General features: G+C 41.2%; 5 protein-coding genes across 8 annotated transcripts; 2 read left to right on the plus strand and 3 right to left on the minus strand.

Moving 5' to 3' along the window:
- Positions 1-3: 3 nt before the first annotated feature.
- LOC129597593 (calcium-activated potassium channel slowpoke-like) lies at positions 4-7,481 on the minus strand. The gene is made up of 19 exons (XM_055495212.1): positions 7,124-7,481; positions 6,341-6,653; positions 5,807-5,868; positions 5,583-5,685; positions 5,117-5,228; positions 4,886-5,037; positions 4,726-4,814; positions 4,324-4,405; positions 4,047-4,249; positions 3,553-3,811; positions 3,103-3,380; positions 2,878-3,036; positions 2,744-2,820; positions 2,527-2,680; positions 2,141-2,303; positions 1,515-1,995; positions 1,151-1,284; positions 871-1,077; positions 4-416 (listed from the first exon to the last, which is right to left on the minus strand). The coding sequence occupies exons 1-19, from the start codon at positions 7,153-7,155 to the stop codon at positions 228-230; spliced, it is 3,249 nt and encodes a 1,082-aa protein (XP_055351187.1). The 5' UTR covers positions 7,156-7,481; the 3' UTR covers positions 4-227.
- Positions 7,482-8,750: 1,269 nt separating this feature from the next.
- On the plus strand, positions 8,751-10,337 carry LOC129597674 (uncharacterized). 2 transcript variants are annotated; one of them, XM_055495318.1, is made up of 3 exons: positions 8,751-8,947; positions 9,210-9,315; positions 9,698-10,337. In XM_055495318.1, the coding sequence occupies exons 1-3, from the start codon at positions 8,903-8,905 to the stop codon at positions 10,096-10,098; spliced, it is 552 nt and encodes a 183-aa protein (XP_055351293.1). In that variant the 5' UTR covers positions 8,751-8,902; the 3' UTR covers positions 10,099-10,337. The 2 variants fall into 2 exon arrangements, with proteins under 2 accessions (XP_055351293.1, XP_055351295.1); XM_055495320.1 differs by having other exon boundaries at positions 9,213-9,315.
- Positions 10,338-10,826: 489 nt separating this feature from the next.
- Positions 10,827-16,403, plus strand: LOC129597669 (MMS19 nucleotide excision repair protein homolog). The gene is made up of 15 exons (XM_055495313.1): positions 10,827-11,066; positions 11,175-11,223; positions 11,279-11,468; positions 11,531-11,675; positions 11,840-11,965; positions 12,050-12,255; positions 12,343-12,535; positions 12,862-13,581; positions 13,806-14,037; positions 14,096-14,219; positions 14,463-14,667; positions 14,743-15,185; positions 15,457-15,642; positions 15,733-15,896; positions 16,038-16,403. Exons 1-15 carry the CDS (start codon positions 10,973-10,975, stop codon positions 16,069-16,071), a joined length of 3,111 nt encoding a protein of 1,036 aa, XP_055351288.1. The 5' UTR covers positions 10,827-10,972; the 3' UTR covers positions 16,072-16,403.
- Positions 16,404-16,436: 33 nt separating this feature from the next.
- Positions 16,437-19,521, minus strand: LOC129597673 (radial spoke head protein 3 homolog). 2 transcript variants are annotated; one of them, XR_008691596.1, is made up of 7 exons: positions 19,028-19,521; positions 18,021-18,158; positions 17,689-17,851; positions 17,270-17,356; positions 17,038-17,182; positions 16,664-16,841; positions 16,437-16,563 (listed from the first exon to the last, which is right to left on the minus strand). XR_008691596.1 is itself a non-coding variant. In XM_055495317.1 (6 exons), the coding sequence occupies exons 1-6, from the start codon at positions 19,460-19,462 to the stop codon at positions 16,802-16,804; spliced, it is 1,008 nt and encodes a 335-aa protein (XP_055351292.1). In that variant the 5' UTR covers positions 19,463-19,521; the 3' UTR covers positions 16,437-16,801. The 2 variants fall into 2 exon arrangements, 1 of the variants encoding a protein (XP_055351292.1); XM_055495317.1 differs by having other exon boundaries at positions 16,437-16,841.
- A 914-nt stretch (positions 19,522-20,435) lies between these two features.
- On the minus strand, positions 20,436-22,965 carry LOC129597671 (probable nitronate monooxygenase). Of its 2 annotated transcripts, XM_055495316.1 has the most exons (3): positions 22,438-22,965; positions 21,697-22,281; positions 20,436-21,226 (listed from the first exon to the last, which is right to left on the minus strand). In XM_055495316.1, the coding sequence occupies exons 2-3, from the start codon at positions 22,229-22,231 to the stop codon at positions 20,670-20,672; spliced, it is 1,092 nt and encodes a 363-aa protein (XP_055351291.1). In that variant the 5' UTR covers positions 22,232-22,281; positions 22,438-22,965; the 3' UTR covers positions 20,436-20,669. The 2 variants fall into 2 exon arrangements, with proteins under 2 accessions (XP_055351291.1, XP_055351290.1); XM_055495315.1 differs by lacking the exon at positions 22,438-22,965 and having other exon boundaries at positions 21,697-22,429.
- Between the last annotated feature and the right edge of the window lie 98 nt (positions 22,966-23,063).

Consider the following 23,063-nt stretch of genomic DNA (forward strand, 5'->3'; position numbering starts at 1 on the left):
AAACCAACTGATTTTTTATTAATCAAACACACAGCATATTTTCTGAATTCTACATGAAAACAAAATTGCAAATAAATTTCTAAAAACTATATACACATTCAACTTCTCAAGAAACACTGCAACAATAACCAGAATAACAAAATAGGAAACTTGGGGGGGGGGAGAGAACTAGCGGCAAAAATCTGAGCAAAATTGTGCAATAGTATGCAGTGAGCATAAACGTGTAATCATCTAGTCAGAACATAAACCCCATCATCATGCTGCAGCGGAAAATCCTTCCGCGGATTACTAATAACACACCGTCGAGGCTGTAGCGACTCTTCCTGCTCAGCATGAACCGGTAAATAGCGGGCAATGCCCAAACAAATCACTCCTTTCTGTAGAGCGCTCTCGAATATCGTTCGATACAAGACAACCTAAAATCAACAAACAGCTGCGTGAATATTACAGTACTTTTGTATATGTGAAAATTTTGTCGCACTTCACAGCGAGGAGACATTCAATATTCTTCCTAACCGTGTGCGTACTGCGTAACACTCGCAACAGTATAGTAACACTCTGACTTCTGAGTAATCGTTTTGGTTAAAAATTATGAAGTTCACGCGAAATGATCACTGTTTCAACCAGTTTTTATCTGTTATACAAACAACATATGACATATCCAAGAATACTACGACCATTGGTTAGCTCTAATAAATTATGTAAATGGTTTTGAAATCCTATATAGAAGTCAAATGAAATAAGTTAAAAACTTCACAGAAATACCAGTTTTCCGAAATTCGACCCGGTGAGTTTTCGTGCCGCTGTATTCCAGTTAAGTAGGCTCATACCGTAGTCAACAGACCGTGCTCATACTGCATTCCAACGCACCTGACTGGATGAAAAATGTTCCTTCCACGATGCAGATGTAAGCGAGATCAGCTGGATACGAGTAGTAAATTCTGATATCTTTTCTCTAGTATACACTTCACCGGGGATCAATCCCGCACCTTCGGCATCAAGCATGTCCATCAACGGACTCTGATAGCCATAAAGTAACGCTTGAAGGATAGGTGTCGCTAACGGACTCATGTAACTCTACAATAAATCATTATGGAAAACAAATTTCAAAGAACATGCGTTGTTACATATGGTTGACAACTTGACATACAGTGACAAGCATGGAATCAAGTGCACTAATTGTAACCGTTTCGCCACACATGAACGGTTCCGTAAGGTAGACCACTTCGTGTCCAGAACTTTTCCGATCATATTCACTTAGCAGCCGCACATTAATATCATGCTCTGAAAGATACAAAATATAGTTTTCATCACAAACAGTACATCACACGTCATATAATTATATTTTGCACTGAGAAGTACTCCGTTACGAAATATTTGTCTGGGTTGCCCGGCTCGAATTAACCGTTCCTTATTTTTAGTTTTGTGTTAAATAAGCTTGTTTCTCGATGCTTTAGCCATCCGTGTTTCACTTGATATAAAATAAACATCTGGTAAGTGATGTTCAAACTCACGTATTGCAGTGGTCGTCGGCACATGGGGCTGCATGAACACCTTCCCATGCCCATTCTGCCCGTGCCCATTTACAGCCGGTATCGGAATCTCATCGAATGGTATCGCTTTGACATTTAACGTGGCCAGCACGGCGGCCTGATCGTCCAGGGACAAATCCAATCCCGTGCCTGTCCACGCCGACAATACCACGCACATAGCACAATCCCGTACCGACACCGCTCGCAAATCCGATCGGTTCAGCGGATCGCCCTGTACCAGGGTTATTTTCGGCAGACTGGCAATGCGTGACCATTCCACCCGTAAAACTTGTGGATCACCCAACAAAACAATTTCCTGCAGGTCCTGATAAGGAATTCGACTGGAACGCAGCGGCAAAATTAAGTCCTCGATGCCAATTTGCGGATCGGTTGCCCGGGCCATCACGAGAACCACCACATGGTTGCGGAACGACCGTCCGGAACCCAGAAGGGCAGCTCGATCCTAAACAAGCGTGTTCGAGAAATCTGACGGTACGAGCATGCAAAACTTACCACTTAAAGCACTAATTCAATAACAGTAATCAAACAGGCACACGGAAAAATTTTTTATGTATAATCTACCAGATAATAACGTGTGTTAATCGCACCAGGAAAGCTGATCGGAAACTGCGTGGCGCACAGCAGTAAAAAGACCCGGTAATGTCCAGCAGAATAACTTCCGGCTGTGGAAATAACCCTTCGTCTTCCGGTTGACTTTGGAGATCACCTTTCAATGACGTTTTGATATGTTCGTCCATATGTATTATCAACCTGCACAGCAAAAATAAAACGTCAGAAGTTTATGAAAAAATCACCAAAGTTAAAACTTAACACCAGTGCGTTTAAAGCAGCTACTGATGGAAAAATGGGACATTAGAAATTACGATATGAACTACGGAGCACTTTTACAGAGTAAGCCAAAAACCTCCACAAAAGTAAAAATTATGGAAATGGAGAATGTCATTGCGTCTCATTACTGGCATCTGTGGTTTACCTAGATTTAGCATGCTGGAGCAGTTTGGCTTCCCATCCCGGTGGCGGCCGCACCAAAATCGAATGCCGTATACGCGGCAAATCGCGCGCATGGGTCAAGCTCAGCAATCGCTCGAAGGGATTGCGCATCAGTTGCAATCGCAAAGGTGACTTTTCTGCAGGCAAATCCAAAATGATCATTCGTCATTTGTATTATGTAGGCACGTTCAGCCACCAACCTCGATCGCACCCGCAGAGATTAACTGAAGAAGCAAGCATTGCATCTTTGTGACATTGATCACAGTAATAATGCGCCCTAAGAATGGACAAAAAATGTCAAAAATAGACAAGATTCCTTAAACGGTTTATATACCGTGCAACATCGGAAGACGAAGCGGCAATGAAAACTCCAAGACGTTCGTTGTCAACCTCCATGTCCCCTGGCGGCAACACCAACAGTCCCGGGCGGGTATTACTACGTTCCGGTTTGAACAATCCAATTAACAACAAATCCAGTTTATTGAAGCATAACCTAACAAGTATCGTTAATCACCGGAATGTAGCAAACACCAGCTGAACACAAAATATAAGAACTCACAATGCTGCTTCCGTAAACGTCAAGTTATAAAAGTGCGGACTGAAAGCTCCACAGTAAATGGAGAACTGACAACCGCGGACGTACTCCGTAAAGGACGGACTTTTATCTTTGTTAGCAATTTTCTGGTCATCCGGTACTAAGTGCATCATATTCAACAGAAGAGTGGCTGCACCCGGTGCCAAACAATTTTGCGCGATCAAGGATAATTCAAACTCTTGACAGCATAGCACCACATCTCCACGTTTTATGTGGAAACTGGGAATGCTGAGTAACAAAATCTGTAGGAAACGAAGCACAATATACATCCAGACAATAAAAAATACTGTGCAGCGGGTGTGCAACAGAAAATGCAAATGATCGCCCGCACGTATAGCCGATTATGCATGTATAGCCGCCAATTAAAATGGTCAAAAGCGTAAGCAAATTTAAGAAAGGTTAATTTGCGCTTACCTTTGCCTGGGTTCGTAAAATTTGTACAATGCATCTCGTACGCGGATTATAATTCTTTACGGACGTCACAAGCATAACCGTAGTGGCGTCATCCTTGTCCGGGCTAGCCGTGGCAATATTGGTAACAAACAAACAGGCAAATGCGTGGTGGACACCAGCACGTCGCAGGTCTTCCACGCACAGCAAACTGCCTTGTAGATACGTAATCTGGATGGAGTGTGCCCGGATGATACATTCCATTTCAGCATCCGGCTCGCTACTGCAAATAAATACAGTAACTTAGCTTGGTGCTGACCACCTGTTGGCGCTGGCTACAAACAACGCTCACAGCATAACGGAGAAGGTTCCATCAAGAAAAAAGTGCAAAAACTGGCATACATACAGCAGTTATTGCTCTGTTGAGTAGTTAAAAATATAGCCAACCCACTAGATGAGGTTCTATTCTTAAAAATAAAATTTCATCGGCAAGAATTAACCGCCGTTTCTATACTTACTGATGTACAAAACAAAGTTTGACGTCTTTTCTTCGCCGGTCCCTTTGATTAAAGTCATGAAGAATCTTTTGCATAGTTGTGGCAGTAATATGCCCGGTAACCACCACATGCCCAGTGCCACGCTCTAGTTTATAACTGCCACCGTATCGGCGACGAGTGCTGATGATTTTGTACACTTCCGGTATAGTGGAGGCAAAAAAGGCCTAGGAAAAAAACATTTGTCAAATGAAACGTGACGGGCAGCTTATGGAACAGGTTCATAGAAAGAGTAACTCACAAGGGCACCAACGATAAATAAACAGCAGAATAATCGGCCTAGAAACGTCTGCGGTGAAATGTCGCCGAATCCAACTGTTGATCTAAACGAACCCAAATTAAAAGTACAATATACTGCACCATGAATGTTATGCTATAATCCGACCGTTCGGTTGGCAGCGTGTAGTTATTTGAAAATATTGCAAATCAATTAATACCACCAGTAAACTTTAATTAAACTTTCCTGAGTCTGACTGTCTTTCAGTTTGCTAATTTTCGTAACCTGATATTTGTAAAAAATCAAGCGCTTGTATTAATTCTGCCGTTTACTTTACAACTAACTGCAAAGTGCAATATATTCATCTCTCCAAGCCAAAAGGTAGTCCCCAAATTGTGCCATAACTGATACTTTTATAAGCCTTACAGAGTAATGATCGAAAGATAAACGAATTCCCAGTATGGCCGTTTCTGAACAGTATCCGATCCCATCCACATGTCACCGGAATTCTCCAGCTGTGTTCCAAAGTATGTTGTGTTACTGCAGCTTCAAGTAGTCATATCAAGCAAAAAAGATTAATCTGTACCAGGTGAAAAATTCCACTCCCAACCAAGAGCACCGTTAAGAGAACACAACACAAATGCGCCAAACGGACACTGGATCGTGAATTCAAAATTCGGAATGAGTGTAGAATATCCGGTACAATCAACAAATGGCACGCTCGTAAACATCGCAGACCTATAAACAAAACTTACGTACACCTAAATACGGTGTCAATAGTGCAATAAAAACATTTCAAATCGCGAAATTATTTTACCTATCCAATATCGATGAGCTGCCAAGGCGATAAATGCCGGCGGAATGGTCAGGTAATTGATGAATGAAGAAAGCCGGGTAAGATACATAACTTTGTAGGTTGCGCCTACAAACTGCAAAAAAGAAAACGTAGCTTCAAAGCATGCATTTAGGAAAATTAAGATACTGCGAGTATAATTTGGATGGTAGTAAGTGTTCATTCCCTAAACATATTTAGATTTCTTAATTTACCACAATATATATATAGATATATCATTTTTCAATATTTTCGTTCAGCCTTTCCAGTTATTTCTATGGAATAGAGAAAGAAAACACTGCGCCCGCTCCATCATCAGCAGATTTTCTGTTTGCCGGCATATGCGAAAATTGTCATGCTGCTTTCCAGCTACCGGCGATTACCACACTTCTCCACGCCAGAGTATTGAGAAAATTATAAGTGGAAGTGGGCAATTCTTAAGCAGGTTTACCTTGATAAGAAAGAGGATCAGCAAAAAGACATTGCACGCCAGCTCAATCTGCCAGTCAATGCGGTCTTTCCACCAGGCCCATAATTCCGTGTCGTCAATTTTCCTAGATATGGATTATGGACACACACACATGTCAGCGGCTAATCTTGGGGAATTAAACGTCCCTCGTCAGCAAAAATTAATAAATATTTACCACTCCAGTAGATAAGCGCTGTCAATCTTACCTTGAGACGAAATGGAAATAGATCACCAATACCGTCATGCCGGCTATGAATTCCATAACACGCTATAAAAGATTAAAGTGGCTATAATCGGGCACGAGTACGACAGATAAGTTAGAATACAAAAACAAAATGGCCGGACTCTAAAAGCATTGCAGAAGTCTAGTGTTGATAAAAATTAAAAAGTTTAAGTGCGTAAGTAAATCATAGCTAAAAATCGGACAATTCTGATAAAACTGACCCGCAAAATGGTAATGCCAATTTCAGACAGCAAATTCAGTATGATAAAAAGGAAGAGTTTCAGTGCAAATGGTCAATGAAAATAAATAAACTACAACCATACCAATACTACGATTTTTACAAATATATAACAAAAAACTGTATCGACAATTTTTTGTATATATATGTCATTCCCCATATTTTCAACAAAGAAAATATATGTAGTAAGGAAAAACAGTGCGAGAAAGTAGGGGAAAAAATTAGAAGAAAAACAATACAGGCTAAACTGCAAGATAACAAAAACAAATATCTCCTTACCAACAATTTGCCAGACAGTGTCCGAGAGGACACCAGTTCACTGCAGAAATGTTTAATCTTCCCCGGAACGGAGATTTCCTCATCCCATTCCGGTTCCATTGGAGCAATTCCACTGGCGGCACTGCTGCTGTTGCTGTCGACTGCGACGGCGTGGTATCGCCAACGGCGAGGAAAATAATCGCGTCCATGCCGCAACCGCCATAAGAGCAGCAGAAACAAAAGACACAGCGGAAATGCCGCCGATGCCAGGATAAACCAAGGCCAGGCTCGCGATTCATCGCAGGGCAGCGAATTATCGTGCAGTTGCCCCGCACTAAAAAAGTACGTAAATAAAGTCTGCAAGGTATATCTGTGCACGAAATTATTAATATTATTAATTAATAATATTGGTATCCATAAAATAACTTGTTAAACTTCGAAATGCCGTTACGCCTGTTATTTTATTGTCAAATTAATAGCTATAGGCCTATAGCGTACAATCAAACAGTTGCCCTTGAGGCTGAAAATGATATGAAAATTTTGGAGAAAATGGAGACGAAGAACCAAAATCCAAATTAATTAACCTGAAATCTGCTGAAAGGATTTACTGGATGTAAGTTGTGATCAAATAGGCACAATAACCCAAATAACGCAAAACCTCATTTACGACATTTTAATGGATTCCGGCAGCGGTGTCTTCACGTGCACGGCACCTCCGCTTCTCGTGAATTATTCATTAAAAAATCTATTTTAATTTGCTAGCAGCTAGCTGTTACACAGTAATCAGAGATTCAGAATGCGTACCTGGCTAGGTCCGTCGAATTATTAGCGTCCATTTCGAAGAGCGTTACTATACTGGAGTAAATACGGCAATGAGGTAGCAAGCGCTAATTTCCACGAATCAATAATTTCAGTCCTCATGCAGTCATTCGCAGTTGGAAACAAATATTAATAATATCAAAAGAACTTAAAGAAGCAAAGCAACCTGGATGGCAACTGGCAAGTTGGCAATATGTAAACAATATCCATGCTGCAGTGAAATTCGTGGAATGATAACATCAATCGGTTCGGTCCAGGTTAAACATTCCGAATATGAAGCACTACGCCACTCACGTTCTGCTTGGACAAAGGCAGCAAAGGAATAGGCCATTTGCTGCTGCTTATCAGATACGGGTCATACGGCACAACAGACAGCCTGCGCTAATCGGCTGACTGAAAGTCTGAAACAGCGTACGCTATGTACCGGCGGTTACAATTAGGACAACCCACTTTGTTTACGTCAGTAGTGCCAGCTGGCTAATGTAAACTTGCCAACATGACGTCAAAATGGCCATCCAAAATGGCAAAATTATACTTACGATTAATATAACTTACTCCGTACTCGTATATAAAAAAATATTTGTTAATTTGTAATTTTCATATTCATGAATTGTACAGATAATAAGCTAATTGTAAGTACTATATTTTTCCAGAATCTCACGACTGCAGCGACATAGAATGCATTGGTCAGCGCCAGTTAGCTACAGTGCTCCTAAGGGACTTTATATCGATTTGTTCAGTATTTCTACAAATAACTCCAACAATCAACAACCGCAATTGCAAACACTGCAAAATTGCATATTATACTTAACTAGATAGATATAGATACATTATTGTACAGTACGAGTATTGTACAAAATACACTTATGTTTCATTGTTAAAAACGAATTGTAAAACCCTACCATATTATACCGTGGAAATGCGCAGCATTTCCACTACTTAGTATTGCGTATCTGTAAAAGAACACAGTGTACAGACCGTCGCTTTTATTACTACAGCATGTGTCTATCGCCAAGCATTTATCGATGCCTTTAATTATCCTGAGCTAGTGAAAGAAAAGAAAAAACCAGTCTTTCCACTTTTTTCTTTATGGCTTTCTTCGAATTTGCCAATTAACGTAACGTGCGCAGTATGATATTCGATGCGCGTGGAACTGGAGTTTACAGTAGGAGAAGTGAGAACATGCATCATACATGCATTTACACACGTATAACCAAACCTCCAGCTGACAAACTTCGAGCAATTTTTAAACCTCTTTTGGCGGGAAAATTAAAATATATTTAAAATTCGGATGGTTGCAGTGCCCTACACGACTGTTCTCCATGAATTAAGCTTATCGAATTATTATTTATACAAGTACCGACATTTCACAAAGTTATAGTTACGTGATATGCACGACGACGCATGCATTCCCGTTCTGCGATAAGATTTGTTCGCAATGATCCAGCGCAAAATATCTTTAGATACTTACGGTTAGACCGACCAATTAAGGTGTCTTTGGGGTCAACGTGCGGTTCCTAACCTTGACAAGCGTTCGAGTGCGAAAATGATTGTGAAAAAGCAAAAATTTCAGCAAAACACGAGTGTAATCAAACACGCGTGTTAATTGGAAATCAAACCCGTAAATGGTATTTCTATGCTCAGAACAATTATATTAAACGTACTCGTTTTTCGAAAATAGCACTGCAATACCGGTGGCTGCTTTCACTGGCCAGCTTCCGTTTTCGAATTTCGCTAATTTTACAGTTTACACATAACAGTGCCATGCTCAACGTTAGCTGGATATTTTTGGTCTCTTTGATTTTGCAGGCAAGTTACGAAGCAGTCTTGCTATAATATATATTTACTTTTTTATATGTATACTTTATATTTATAGGTATATATTTACTTTTTTACATTTATTTTTCGGAAAAATATCATGTGCTCATGTTCCTTATTGTCAGCGAATTAGAGATCTACGAAACACAATAGATCCGACGAAAATCTACGCTGTAGTAAAAAACTAGTACAGCTAGAAGTACGTAAGTACGTAATCCCCTATCATGAATGACACAGTTTTCATCCACTACAGCAGTACTGCGCTACTTGTCAAGAAGATCCAGCTGGACTATCATCGTCACTTTCTACGCCCAACCAACCTGACGACAGCTTAGTCTCCCAGAATTTGGATTTAGTCAGTTAGTGAATTAAACATAAACGCTGGATCTATCATCTAGGACTTATTTGTAATAACATTAATTTCAGTATTCAATCTGCTTATTTTGCAAGAATCCTTAAGTACTGCACAAGGATACATACTATGATACTAGTATACGATATACCGCTGAATCTGATGTCAACACACTACGTTATACGCATACTTCTAGGCATAGCACAATCGTTTGCGCTTTAATTTATACTGTAATTTTATCGGTCATTTGTAGCAGCTTTCATATTTGTAGAGTTTGCGATGTTAGAAAAAGTACGGCGGCTTATTACGTCGCAAGTGGTGTCGTCCATTGCGCGATACAATACCGTGCAAAATTTGTTAATGTTGAACTGTATTTTTATATGAAATAGACAGGCTATTTGGTGGATTCTTGGGTGCCGGTGGTGGTCCCAGGGGATCTGTCTCGCAAAGTGGTCTATTCCCGGGTGGAGCCAGCGGTATTTTAGGAGCCAATACCGGTAGTGCTTCCGCATCTAACTGGATGCCCTTTGGGTTATTCGTGGGTGATATTAACCGCTATAATAATCGCATCGGTGGGGAATGTGTACTTGTTGGAGCGAAATGCAAAATCGACAACTCCATTTGCAGTTCCATGCTGACCGGTGTTACGTCCATCGGAAAATGCCAGTGTAAATCCGGATTTCAGGAAATGAATGGAGAATGCTTTTCTGTACTTATTCGCAGTGCAATCTGGGATACGCCACTGGAGAGCGAGCCGGTGCTAGTCCAAGCTCTAACCCAAACTCACTAGCTAGAGCTCTACGAAACTGTAGCTGTGTTAATCAGTTGATGGCATCTTTAAGAAACTGATCACCCCTTTTTACTGCACTAACATCGTTAAGCAAATACTAGTCCGTACTAGTATAGTGCAATATCCGTTTCCTGATTCTTTGTAAATTTTTGACGCTGACGTATTTGTATGCATGTATTTTGCAGCAGCCATATATGCATATTGCATACGACTAATAATGTGCGCACCACGCTCCTGCTTGCAGCCGTGTTTCACTGATTTCGAAATCTCTTGTTTCTAGTAAGGAAAAAATAAATAAGTTTAATAAATTTAGGTGGTGACCTTGCTTGCGGTGTTTATCAAAAGCATAGCCGTCTTTCCTGATCGCTAATCCACTTCCGGTCAGCCGATTTACGGTACTGTATAGTCTGTACTCTGTATGCTTGGCTGGTGACAACGAGTTTTCCTATCAAGAAGTTTTTCAGTTCATAACCTGTCGAAAAAAATGGAATAAACAGTCGGATGTTGCGAGGTGCGAATGTTAAGGTTTAATATTCACTATAGTACAGTAATTTTTACTGTTACTTGCGAGTTCCCGAGTTCTATAACAATGGCAGTAGAGACTAGAGATACGACTCCGTCGAACAACCAGCCTTCCTCGAACGGCGACTACGATACCATTGGCAGTACACATTTTAGGAACAGAGCATTGGGATTTGGGACTACTGTATCTGTACAGTAGAGGGAGACTTTCAAATCTCTTGCAGCTGACTGCTCGTGGTTTATGGAGAACTGAAATCCGAAAGCCAATGTTTTAATATTTTAACAACACCAGGTTTAACACCGCGGATATCTCCATCTTTTCCGTTATCCTGTAGCTTTTTTCTGATCTACCATGTCGGGGGATTCTGTTGTTAGCGAATGGCACTCGCAGCTAATGGAGAATGTGAAGAATTTCGACGAAGCATCTGTCGTCGCAATCGCTGCAGGTACCTTATGGGAATAATTGAAAATTTTGCAATATGATGTGTGTATTATTTTCGTGTTTTGCGTGGCTCGTGTACTGTATGCCAAGAATCCGTATTATGTTTATGCAGAAATTAATCAACGTCAGAAAGTCCTGTTGCACGTTGTGGAAGCGCTTGGGTACGTATGCGCATGCAAGAATATCGAGAAATGTGTTGATGGACCTGCGTTATAGACCGAGTCTGACACACAAAGATGCAGCGATCCGCCAAGAAGCTGTCCGCGTTATTGTCACCATTCTGGAGCATTTGCACGTTACCGCGCTCAATGACGGAGAATGCGAGACACTGTGCAGGTTCCTGTGTGATCGTCTGCGTGATCACCAGAGCTTCTTTGGACTGGTGATGCGCGGTTTCCTAGCACTGGTAAGACTAGATTGCATTTCTTTTTTATGAGAAAATATATCCATAATACTAACAATTTGCAGATTCGTATGGATGCGTTTCCGGAGGATTGCGTAATAACAATTCTGAATGCCTTAGCGGAAGATGTGATTGTGTCGATGATGGCGAAGAATGATCGCTATAACGTGTATTTACTCGTGGAAATTATGATAAGCCGTTTTCAAACAGGTAATGTAGTGTGGTATAATAATGCAGTTGTTTTAGCCCGCTTTTTAACTCAGTTTTTAATTGTGTTAAAAATCCACCTTGTCGCATTTTTCTGTGTATATCGTTCTCATTGATTATTATTTTTCTGGAGATTAATAACATTTTTTCTGCTTTGTACGAGGTAGTATTGGAAAAAATGGGGCCGACTTTTCTGGCCCGATTTGTTAATTTTATGAATGGCGAACATGAACCGCGGAATTTGGTACTGTGTTTTCGTCTGATGACTAGGATACTGCGCAAATTTGAAATCGGTAAGCAATATTGATTATACTCGTAACTGATTTAATTTATGCATTTTTGCAAGTTTCTGTATTTTCGTTGATGTTCGACTTTAGAACCTATGGAAGAAATGGCGTTTGATGTTGTGGCTTGTTATTTCCCTGTTGATTTTACTCCTTCAAACAAGGAAGATATCGAATCGAACATCAGGGATACGCTGGTCATCGGACTGCGACGGTGCCTCACAATAGCTCCACAGTTTGCGAAGTTTTTATTACCGTTACTGTTGGAGAAACTGATGTCGGATTTAAAGGATGCGAAGGTTTGTAATTTGTCATTTTCAGTTGGATTTCCACTTGTAAATATTTTCTGATCCGTTATGCGTTATAGTGTGTTTTTGCTTTTAAAGGTGGAAGCTTTAAAAACACTCACTGCTTGCTGTAATTCCGAGCCTCCACGGGATGTTATTTTGGAACATCTCCCTGTTCTCTGGCCCGCAGTACGCAAAGAAATCCTGACTGCCACATCTGACAGCATCGAGGAGGCCGCTTTGGAAGCCCTGACGGCTGTCACGCGCTATCTCGCTTCCGGTGTACAGCAAGGTATGACGGTTTGATAAAGTTGGCCATTACATTTTAGCATCATTGGTATTCTGTGTCCAGTGCTTTTAAATGGTTTCATTGTGTGGATGGGGTTTTTATATAGTTGATGGTGTCTATTACTTAAATTTGCCAAATTTCGAATGTATTCGCAGTTTACAAAGATTTTTTGTCAGCTGTAATAATCATGGTTATTCGTCGTTTTAGATATCGTCGTTTTGCTGAAATAATTTCTTGAGTAACTTTTTAAAATCATTGTCCTGCTTTATTGGAAAGTATTTTTGTTCTTTTCGTCTAGAAGGTTTTCAAGATTTCTTATTCATTCTTAGGGAAGAATGGTGTAGATGCCTTCGTTGCAACTGTGATTAAGGATGTTGATCCTTATCTTCGTAAACCCGAACTGCAGTTACAGCAGTCGACGGGAAAAATTTTACGGGCCATATCACTGGGCTCTAGTAATGCGTGCTCTGCCATCGCTACTTCTGTGTTGCCAAACGGTGTCAAGCTCTATATGGACCAAGTCCAACCAGAGAGCCGTTTAGCCATTGTTAGCGTAATGACGCTGCAGCTGCGCACCATGGCCGAAATACCATCCGGACATATCTTCACCGTGCCGGACAAAAATTCCATCGTAACATTGTATCAGTCCATCATATCGGATACTCCACAGAGTATGACGACATGCCTCGGCATCTCTGGTTTGGCGCATATGTTGATGTTGCGCGATGAGAAGAATGAGCCGTTTGTGGAGCTGACCAAAGTCGAACAGATCTGCAATACGTTTATTACGGGAATTATGTACTATGAAAATCCCGGCGTCGTGGATGAAGTTATAAATTTTTTCACCATGGTCGGACAGGAAGAGGATGAACAGTACATTTATGGAAAGCTGTTGCCGAAGTTGTTGGAGTTCATGCAGAGTCATGAAGTGTTGCCGATTCCCCAGAGGTTGTTGGATGTGGCTACGGCGATACTGAAGACGTCGCGGCCGAAACGGGTACCCACAATTATCCCCGTGCTCCTCGAGAGAATCCAGTTTCTGGACGAAAGTAAGGCTTTAGCCGCTTATGCGAAATATTGGTGTTCTTCAATATTGACGCATGAACACTGAAATGGTTCACGAAATTTTTTCCATTTGTTTATGACAAATTATTTAATTACTAACATTTTTTCAGGAATAGTTTCTGTTACTTGTGCGATTTTTTTCCACTAGTGCTTACTGCGCTTTGAATTTTTCAGTTGATGTCTTTTATTGAGTGATGTTATTTTGTAGATGGACCCTATGTTCCTACCATGAAAATGTATTTGGACATCATTGCTTCGTATGTGGAGGGCATTCATTCGCCTATAGAAGCTGACGAGCTCTGTGAACTGGTGTTGCTACCAACTTTTGGGAAAGCCGTTAGAGCAGCCACATCGGAAAACACTAGCGGGTACCAGGATATCACAGTGCTGCACTCGCTGAGCCGAGTGTACAGGGCCATCGTTTCGCGTCTGGACATCCAGTAAGCTGATCATGTTGGCGGTTTTGTTAAGATTTAGAACAATCATTTGATTCTTTAGGAGTTATGGACAGCTTGTTTTAAAACTGGATAAAATGTATCTACGAGGCGACACGACCTACAAGGAATATACGACTGGACGAAAAAGAGAGCAGTTGTTTGGAGGCGCCTTTAAGCCTTTAGAGGTTGGTACAAATCTTGCTGATTTTTGCATATTTACATTGCCTGGCTTAGTTTCATCATTTCATATGGAGCGATAGTGATTGCATATGGAGTTGATATATTTTTATGTTAAAATATTATCGGTGGATAATTTTTTTGGACAATATGCCCTAAAAATTGATTAATTTGGATGCTAGCAGTATAAATTATTTTGCACTACTGTTTTTAAAAATATTGTTACAATTACCGGCATCTTCTGTTTGTAGAAACCGTATTTAACCACGCACACGAGATGTATTTCCATCATGACATCTATTGTTTGTGCGGCCCCCGTGGGTTTTGTCTACGTATATGATGAATGGAAAGCAGACATTCATAAACTGGTTGAAGCGTGCTGCTTTTGTGCGGATGAAATATCTTCGGTTTTTGCTGCGCAATGTATCGGAGGGATTCTCAACCGGGTTGATGACGGTAATTGCATACGAAATAAAACTTTTTGGTTTAGATTTTACATCAAATATTTCGAAAATATTACTCATTCTGCAGATGAGACATTTGATAATCTTCTTCGGGATATTATGGACGAACAACCGCTAGCCAAAGCCCGCAGCCAAGAACGCCGATATCTGCGGGTGTTGATTTGGATTACCAAAGCACTGGTGCTGCACGGTCGACGGGTGTCGTTAATATTGAAACTGGCCCAGATTAGCGTCGATCACCTGAACAGTAAAAAGAGCGGGGAAGAAGCGGCCGACGGATTCCGTGTTGTTTTAGAGGATTCCTCTTTTGTGCTGAATCCGTCGATGAACGCCATTGTCAGTCCGCTATTCCGGCAGAAATTCTTCAACGTTGTCCTACCATTGGTGCTGAATAGCTACAAAGAAATCGAGAACGCGGAAGAAGCCTGGAAAAAGCGGAATCACCTGGTGGCGTTGTCGCATTTACTGAAGAATGTGCCACAAATTGTCGCTAGACCGAATATGCCGTTGGTAAGCTTCAACAGCACTGCTACAGATTTCCTAATCAGTAAATTTACAAGTTCCAAAAATGGCTTTTCGCACTTAATTGCAAAATTGGAGTAAATGGTCGTTGGTGCACTGTGCAGAAGAACGATTTAACGTAACGTTGTATATAAAGACTGAATTGCTTAACGGTTGCGTAGAAGTATTGGTTGTTAGATCGACAGGAAAGGGTATTTGTAGTTTGTATGCTGACGAGGTGCAAATTCGCAGGCTGTAAATTTAATTTTTTTGGCTTTAGGTTGTCCCGCTGCTTCTTCAGTCCTTGAGCAGTCCGGATATCGAACTGCTTATCTCTACGCTGAACTCTTTTGAGGAGTTATTGACGGATTCGGACGCCGACACAGTGTCAGCATCTCTGGGTACTCCATCCATCCCACCCCTAATCGAAAAGCTGTTGGAATTATGTGTACATCAGTCTAGTATGGTATGCCATTTGTCCTGTTCGTACCGTTCGTTAGAGTATAATTATATTAGTTTGCTGAATACCATTGTGAGGATTTTTAATCTATTGTAGAGTATCAGGATTGCTGCTCTAAAATGTTTGGAACTGGTCAGTTCACAACTACCGGTGCCGCCGCTTTTGCCATATAAAAGCAAAGTTCTGAAGAGATTGGCTTTATGTGTGGATGATAAGAAAAGAAAGGTTCGGGAAGTGGCGGTGGAAACTCGAGGATCATGGTGATAGAATTATTTAGTTTATGTAGTTACAGTATATTAATTTTACAGTTTGCTTGATAGTACGGTGACGACTCAGTATTTAGGCAAAATATTATCAGCAATACGTCTAAACAAAATTTATCATTCCGCTTCTCTCTGCAGGTTTCTCGTGGGGCAAGCCAATAAAGCAGGATAATAAAGCTGGAGATTATTTGCGCGGCCTGATGTATTTATTTCGTGATTGCGACTACGCTTTTGTGAATGTTATTTGCGATGCATCTTTCATTGTTGTTCCTGCTGTTTCTGCTTTAACCGCAGATCAGTTCACTTACTTGAATGTTTTACTGAAACGATCCGGGAATTTTATTCAAGTGGTTGTTCTCTCTTCCGCTGTTTAGATATACGAGTTCAGTAAGCATTGAGCACCATGACTGACGAGCTTCAGTAGAACCATAGAGTAGAAGTATTTTTGATTTCAATGTGCTTCTGGTGACGATATTTGACCATAAAGCAGAATTACAATAACAGCATCAACAAGGAATTTTAGGTACCTGTGCTACGCTCAGCTACCCAGGTTTATATCGCACAAAAATACCTAGTGCAAAGTGCAAGCGCTATTAGATCAAAACAACGTACCAGTTAACTGAGAAAAATTTCTCTGTCGTAATCTTCATGATCGCATCGGTTACTGGAAAAGCACAACAAAACAGAATTGTGTTGTACGACTAAATACGAGTACCATTACACATCTGCCATTACAATAAGTAACTACCATCTACTTTCCTTACTATCCTTGTTAAGGGAGTTGAGTGGCATTTTTTGATCATTTTCGGCGGAACTCCAAAAGCGAGCCAGTACTAGTACGAGTACATACTCAGGCGTGACATCCTTGACAACGAAACTCTTGGGATTATTACGTTGATATCTCAGTCCTCTTCCTCCGGTATTTGTATTTGTGGAATCGGGCTAGTAAAAATAAAAACCTAATATGTAGGTCACTTAAAAACAAAAAAAAATGATATTATAGTGGATCGTTTAAAACGGTACCGCGTTAAATTCGGCAGCTTCCAGTTACGAGTTAATTCACGTTTTGTAAACATTTTCTAAATTTGATTCGGTCAGAATGTATCTATTTGAATCATTATCAATCTTCTTTAATTACATTGGCCCCTCAAATGCTGGTTCTGCAGCCATTTCTGGTTGTTCAACATTTACAGGTTCCGACTGGGTATTCATTTCTTCTATCATGGAGTGCCATATATTGTCGATCTCGGTTCTGTTTTCCTGTATGGCTTCTTTAACTAAATCTGTTAACAAAAATTTTTTTTATTTGAAATCACACAGCAAGTGCAGCGTAAGCTGGGTGTACAACAAACCATGCAAATCACGTTTACCTTGAATGAGCAAGTTAACAGCTTGGGCTTCATCCAGACTGTGGCTGACCTTTCGTATGAGCCACGGAACAAAATGGATATCCAGCTCTGGTCAGAAAGCAAAAACCTGAGTTTCATTAGGCATCAAAGTTGGTACATTGCCAAATTATATAAAAAATATTTATGATGATTACCACTTTGTACATTACAAAAATATAATCAAACTTTATCGGAGATCGGTACTTCATTATGACAGTCATTACTGAAAGTGGCCAAAAAACAATCGTGCGTAATATGGCAATTGCGAGGATAATACCGCAACTGTGCCAACGTCTCGTTAAGTTATGTGTAGCACTCGTACAATAATCAATTACCTATGCAAATGCAAACCACCACTTCTAAATGTTCAAAAATTACAGGTTGTGTGTAGTACTGCAAACCTGCTCGGGCGGGATTAACAAACAGTCCATCTTCGCGTAACCGACTGAATACATTGGGTATCAAGGCTTCCAGATAAGTTTTTGCAAAGGCATGCGCAGCTAACTTCTCCGACACCTCCTGTTCCTTTTTCATGACAATTATCCGTTCTCGTTTTCGCATTTCCTACAACGGAAGAATTCAGGAAAACCAATACAACCCGGAAAGGAATAAACAAGTTGCTTTAAAGTTAAGAAAACCGCGAAACGACCAGCTGCAAAAAATTAGGCCGCATCGCATTTACAGAAGAATAGCCAAAATACACTGAAGAAAATGCCGTAAATATTACAAATACCTTTTCTTCCCGGCGACGACGCGCTTCATCAACTAATCGCTGTTGTTCGGCCTTTTCGAAATTTCTGATGGCTTGATACATATTCTGCTGCATACGGATGTCAGCCAATTCTTCTTCTTGTAAAACTTCCAGGAGAGCCTGATAAAAAGAATAAAATCAAATAAAACTAATAAACCACAAATAACTGCTAAGTATATTTGGCAATTGGAAAGATGTATTTTGATTTCATAAATACGGGTAAATACATTGGAAAGATTAAATCAATAATTAACAAAACAAAAAAAATTAGGGGGACACTAACACCCACGTCAGTCACCCCTAACACCCACGTTTTTTATAGCCACCCCTTTTCCGCACTCCGTTAATTATAGGCACCCTTTTTTCAATTAATTAATAAAGTTTTCTGACGCCCTGCTTTTTATATACACCCATTTTATAGGGCATTTTTAAGTAATCTAATTTTTAATAGGAAGCAGTAACAAAAACTGGTACGATTGCCGACGAAATGGAGTTTAGTATACAAGCACGGATTCTTCTTAGTGGGGAACAACAGTTACAACACTAATAATTTTGTGGAAGCCTTCTTCAAAACAGTGAAAGCTTCGATACCACTAACCAGAACCACAAGACCTCATCCTGCGAAATGTGTAAAAATTGTGTAAAAACTGATAAATCACCAGATAAAGCGCCAAATAAACCAGATTCTGGAGTCACCAGATAAATTATAGAAAATAAATAAAAAGGGGTGTCTATAAAAAACAACAACCGGGTGTTGTTATTTAATTAATAGCAGAAAAGAGTGGCTATAAAAAACAGGGTGCGAAAAGGGGTGGCTATAAAAAACCGAGGTGAAAAAAGTTGGCTATACATGTAGTGATTTCCAGAAAATTAATTTAATTTAAAGTATAATGTAAAAAAATAAAAAAATTCAAACAGAAAGTCAGAATGAGTTTAATAAAAATACAAGAAAGATATGGACAAATCGCAGCCCGTGTGTAGCAGTTTACCTGCTCGATCACTTTTCCATTGACCACTTCAATAATCGGTTTGACCTCCACATCAAACAGAAACAACTCCCCATCCAGAATCTGCGTATCGTTATCCACGCCGGTTTTGGCCGGGACGAAGACAGGAGAAGGTGGTCGCTCCAGAAATTCATCCGTCTGATTGGCCTTCTCCGCTTCGGGGATTTTGGCCAGCACTTCCTGGAGAAACAGCTCCGTCTGCACCGGCACATGACTGCGTCCGGCCACCGGCGGCACCGTGTCGAAGACCGCCGCCTCCCGGGCGGCTCGCATCCGCCGATGATAGGCGTTATCGTAGGTCGGACGGGCTTTGATGGTGCGTTTTTCCCGCTCCATATCGGATAGACGTTTCTGCTCCTGTTTGAGATTGCGGTATAGAGTGTAGGTATTGCCGCGCCATACTCGCGGATCCGTCATGATATTCCCGTAGAATAACTGTTTATCGCGGTTGTTCTGGCGATCTCTGTAAAAATCGTTCAAATATCGTATAACTGCGCTAATATTAGAGCTTGTTCTAGACACACCACGGTGACGATAACGATCGGTTACCGTGACGGTAAACGCCATCGTATGTGAGTTTGTTTGTTCGCTAAGCACAACGGTAACGATAGACTCGAATTCGGCTCGGGCTCGGTCCGGTCTCGCGATAAATAAAATATCGAAGTGAATGTGCAGAGACGTGACAGCCGCTTGTGGGGTCGCAGTTTGAGCACTCACGCTACTTTCGATCTCGGAGTTGCTCGCAAAAAATAAATTCTTTTGCTTTGTAGTAACTGCGTAGTTTCTTGTCTTAGTTCTTAGGTACGGCTAGCATGGTACGCGACCGTATACTCGTACGCTAGCAAGGATACATCATCGTCGTCGCTTCTGCACGTATTTGGCGTGCTTCGCCCATTTCTTCCTTGTGCAGAGAGGTTCTTACAGACAATTTACCGATAAGTACACGGAATGTGTCCTCGATGCGTCTCTCCCATCACACATGTAATTATCGTAAACCAGCAAGTACCCGTTTCATTTCCGGTCAATCTAGCCCAATGAATTTCCAGAAAATTTAGTGATTTTCAGAAACGCCATATTTTAAGGTCATTTTGACAGTGAGGTTCACAGGTTTTGCAGGTGTTATTCGGGCGAATAATTCGCGAGGCTTTAATTAATGCAACGGCGTAAGCATAAGAAAAACAAATTAAACAAGTTATTCCTTATTATAATACTGTGCCACATTGGGTGATGCATGTATGATACGTATCGCAGCAACAATAATAACTATTCTACAGTTTGGTTTCGAATCCTAGGGTAGTGCTTACTTTACTAATACCTAGTTCCAAGCATTAATTTTACATGGCTTGAGTACAAATAGTTTTACTAAAGAATGAAAACTAGAAGATATTTTCAGCCTCGATTTCAGACTTTTCCTGTATGCCAAAAATTACATCATTCGGATTTCGCTTTATCACAACCGCCATCCTCTTACAAGACCAGTAAAACCATCAAATCCATAAAACTCATTTCAACTGCACACATACCGTACAAGAGCACACCGAATCGCAAATTCATCACACACTCTGGCTCCACATGTCATCATTGCAGAAAAGAATTCCTCACAATTCCAATTACACAAACACAATCATAATCCAATTACAAACTGTACTTTCTGCACGGCAGAAAACGTTTCAGCAATCAGTGTCTCCACTAATTCTTTGGCTGGCAGTTCCCTTATTAGTGTCACACCCTGCCCGGCAAACAAGGAGAGAAAATCCGCTTTACCGGCCTTCGCACTGGCTGTCCGGATCTCCCGGGTCATGGCGTTCTGAATAGGATATTCCGGAATGTCACCGGCATTTTTTTCCATCTCCACCATAAAACGATTTCGAATTCCCCGAGCATACCGTCCGGAATAGACGCGGGACACCTCCGTGAAGCGAGCGTCCGGGCTTTTTAGCGTGGCACGGTAGGGCTGATTCGTGCTGGCTTCCGGGCAGAGCAGGAACGCCGTTCCGAGGGAAACGCCGCTGGCACCCATGGCCAACGCAGCGGCAACCTGACTGCCGTGCATTATGCCACCGGCGGCAATTACTGGAATTTTCACGGCTTGCACTAACTGCGGAACAAGTGCGGTAAGTCCGATACGCGCATCATGGAAATCTCCAATAAAAGTTCCGCGATGGCCGCCAGCTTCGTATCCTAAACAAAAAACAGGAAATCAGTTCGCCCGTTAAAAAACACCATGACCATACATCTCGGACTCATTGTGAAGTATCGTATCAGCAAACCGAGACGGCGGCTCAATCACCAGGCAGTCTTAGTTTGCTATGATATAAGTCTCAGGCTTATAGCAGAGCAAACATCTGCAAAAATAAATTATTAAGTAAAATTTTCCTTACAGTTGAAGTTTTCAAAAAGATTATCAATGATTTCCGGGAAAAACAAATTTTTGAAAATGAACATTTATTTAGAGGACTTCGCTAAGTTACAGTAGCGATCACGAATCACGAGCATGGTACATAGCAAAAATTTAAAGCAATCTCTGAGCGCTGGCCAACTTAAAATAATCAGCTACACTGCTTCTCCATTATTGCTGTTGAAGTGCTGCTGCTGAATTTCATCAGATACCCCATTTTCATTTTGTGCCTTGTTTTCCAAGTATTCCTTACCCTGCGCGAATACCATATCCACTCCAGCCTTCTCCAGCGCCACAGCTTCCTCGATATGGGTCGCTGTGCCAATCGTGACAATATTTTCGTTCTTGCACTCGTGCAGAAACGACTCCGGAGGCATTCCGAAGGTGAAGGTAAATACTGAGGGTCTTTCCTCCAGCACCACTTGCAACTGTGCCGTGAGATCCTCACAATACTTCTCCGGAGCGGGTGGATTCAGACCGAGGCCCAACTCCTTTCTGTAGGGATCGAGGAGAGCGTTGGCCCGCGCGAACTGACTAGCTGTAGGAACGGGATTGCTCAGCGGTGTGAAGAGATTCACCGCGAAGGAAGACTTTGTCAGGGTGCGTGTCTCCTTGATCTCCGCTCGCAGTTTGTCGGGCGACAGGTAGCCGCCAGCAATAGACCCTAGTCCACCGGCATTGGAGACGGCAGCAGCGAGAGCGGGCGATGTGGAACCACCAGCCATCGGAGCTTGCAAGATGGGGAATTTTATAAACAGCTTTCGAGCTAGCAGCCTGGCGTTGTCCATTGCTCAGAGGTTTTCAAGGAATCACCGTTTCAGATTTTTAAAGAAGGCACCTATTAGAAACGATAGAAGGAAGGTAAATATTCTTAAGGATAATGTGGTATTTTATAATAACCTATTTTTTCGTAACTTTTATTTTTTATTCTGAAAAATTAACTGAAAAAACAGAAAAATAATTAACGGAAAATGGAAGGTTTTTAGTGATTCACCTCAGTTCCATCGACAAGATCATTAAAATGCATACGAGTACAATTAAAGGCAGTCGATTGCCTCAACCGTGTACGCCTCCCTGGGCGGCTGGCAAAACAGCGTGCAATGCTATGAAATTGGTCGCCTCACAGTATTTCATCCCATAGACTTATACGTTAAGCTCATCGACTTGTGTGACTTGTGTCTTACGGATTTCTAAATGAAACCATGCAACCGATATCTCCAAAGATTGAGAAAAAATTAAGACATTTTTCGATACCAAACAAGGTGCCATTGATGGCGATTAAGCCAAGATGTTCCCATTTCAAGTTCTCGTAGACATTGTATAGGATCTCTGCGTACAACCCTGACCATGCATTCAGTGCTTTGTCTACGAGAAATCCCTAATGGCTCTATATTGTCTGATTTGCTTTCAATAGCACCTTTTTTGGTTTCAAAAATCGTCTTTATTTTTTCCCTATCTTTTAAGATATCCGTTAGGTAATTCTTTTGAGAACTGAACGAGGTGCAAGTGTCTGAGTTTAACACAGGAGTCAATGGAGAAAGTAACGACGAGGCGACCAATTTTATAGCATAGAATGGCGTTTTGCTGTCGCCTGACAACCGCCCGCTGCAGCCATACACG

Source organism: Paramacrobiotus metropolitanus, unplaced genomic scaffold (assembly GCF_019649055.1).
Source record: "Paramacrobiotus metropolitanus isolate TYO unplaced genomic scaffold, Prichtersi_v1.0 Parri_scaffold0000107, whole genome shotgun sequence".
In the NCBI taxonomy this organism is placed as follows: Eukaryota; Metazoa; Tardigrada; class Eutardigrada; order Parachela; family Macrobiotidae; genus Paramacrobiotus; species Paramacrobiotus metropolitanus.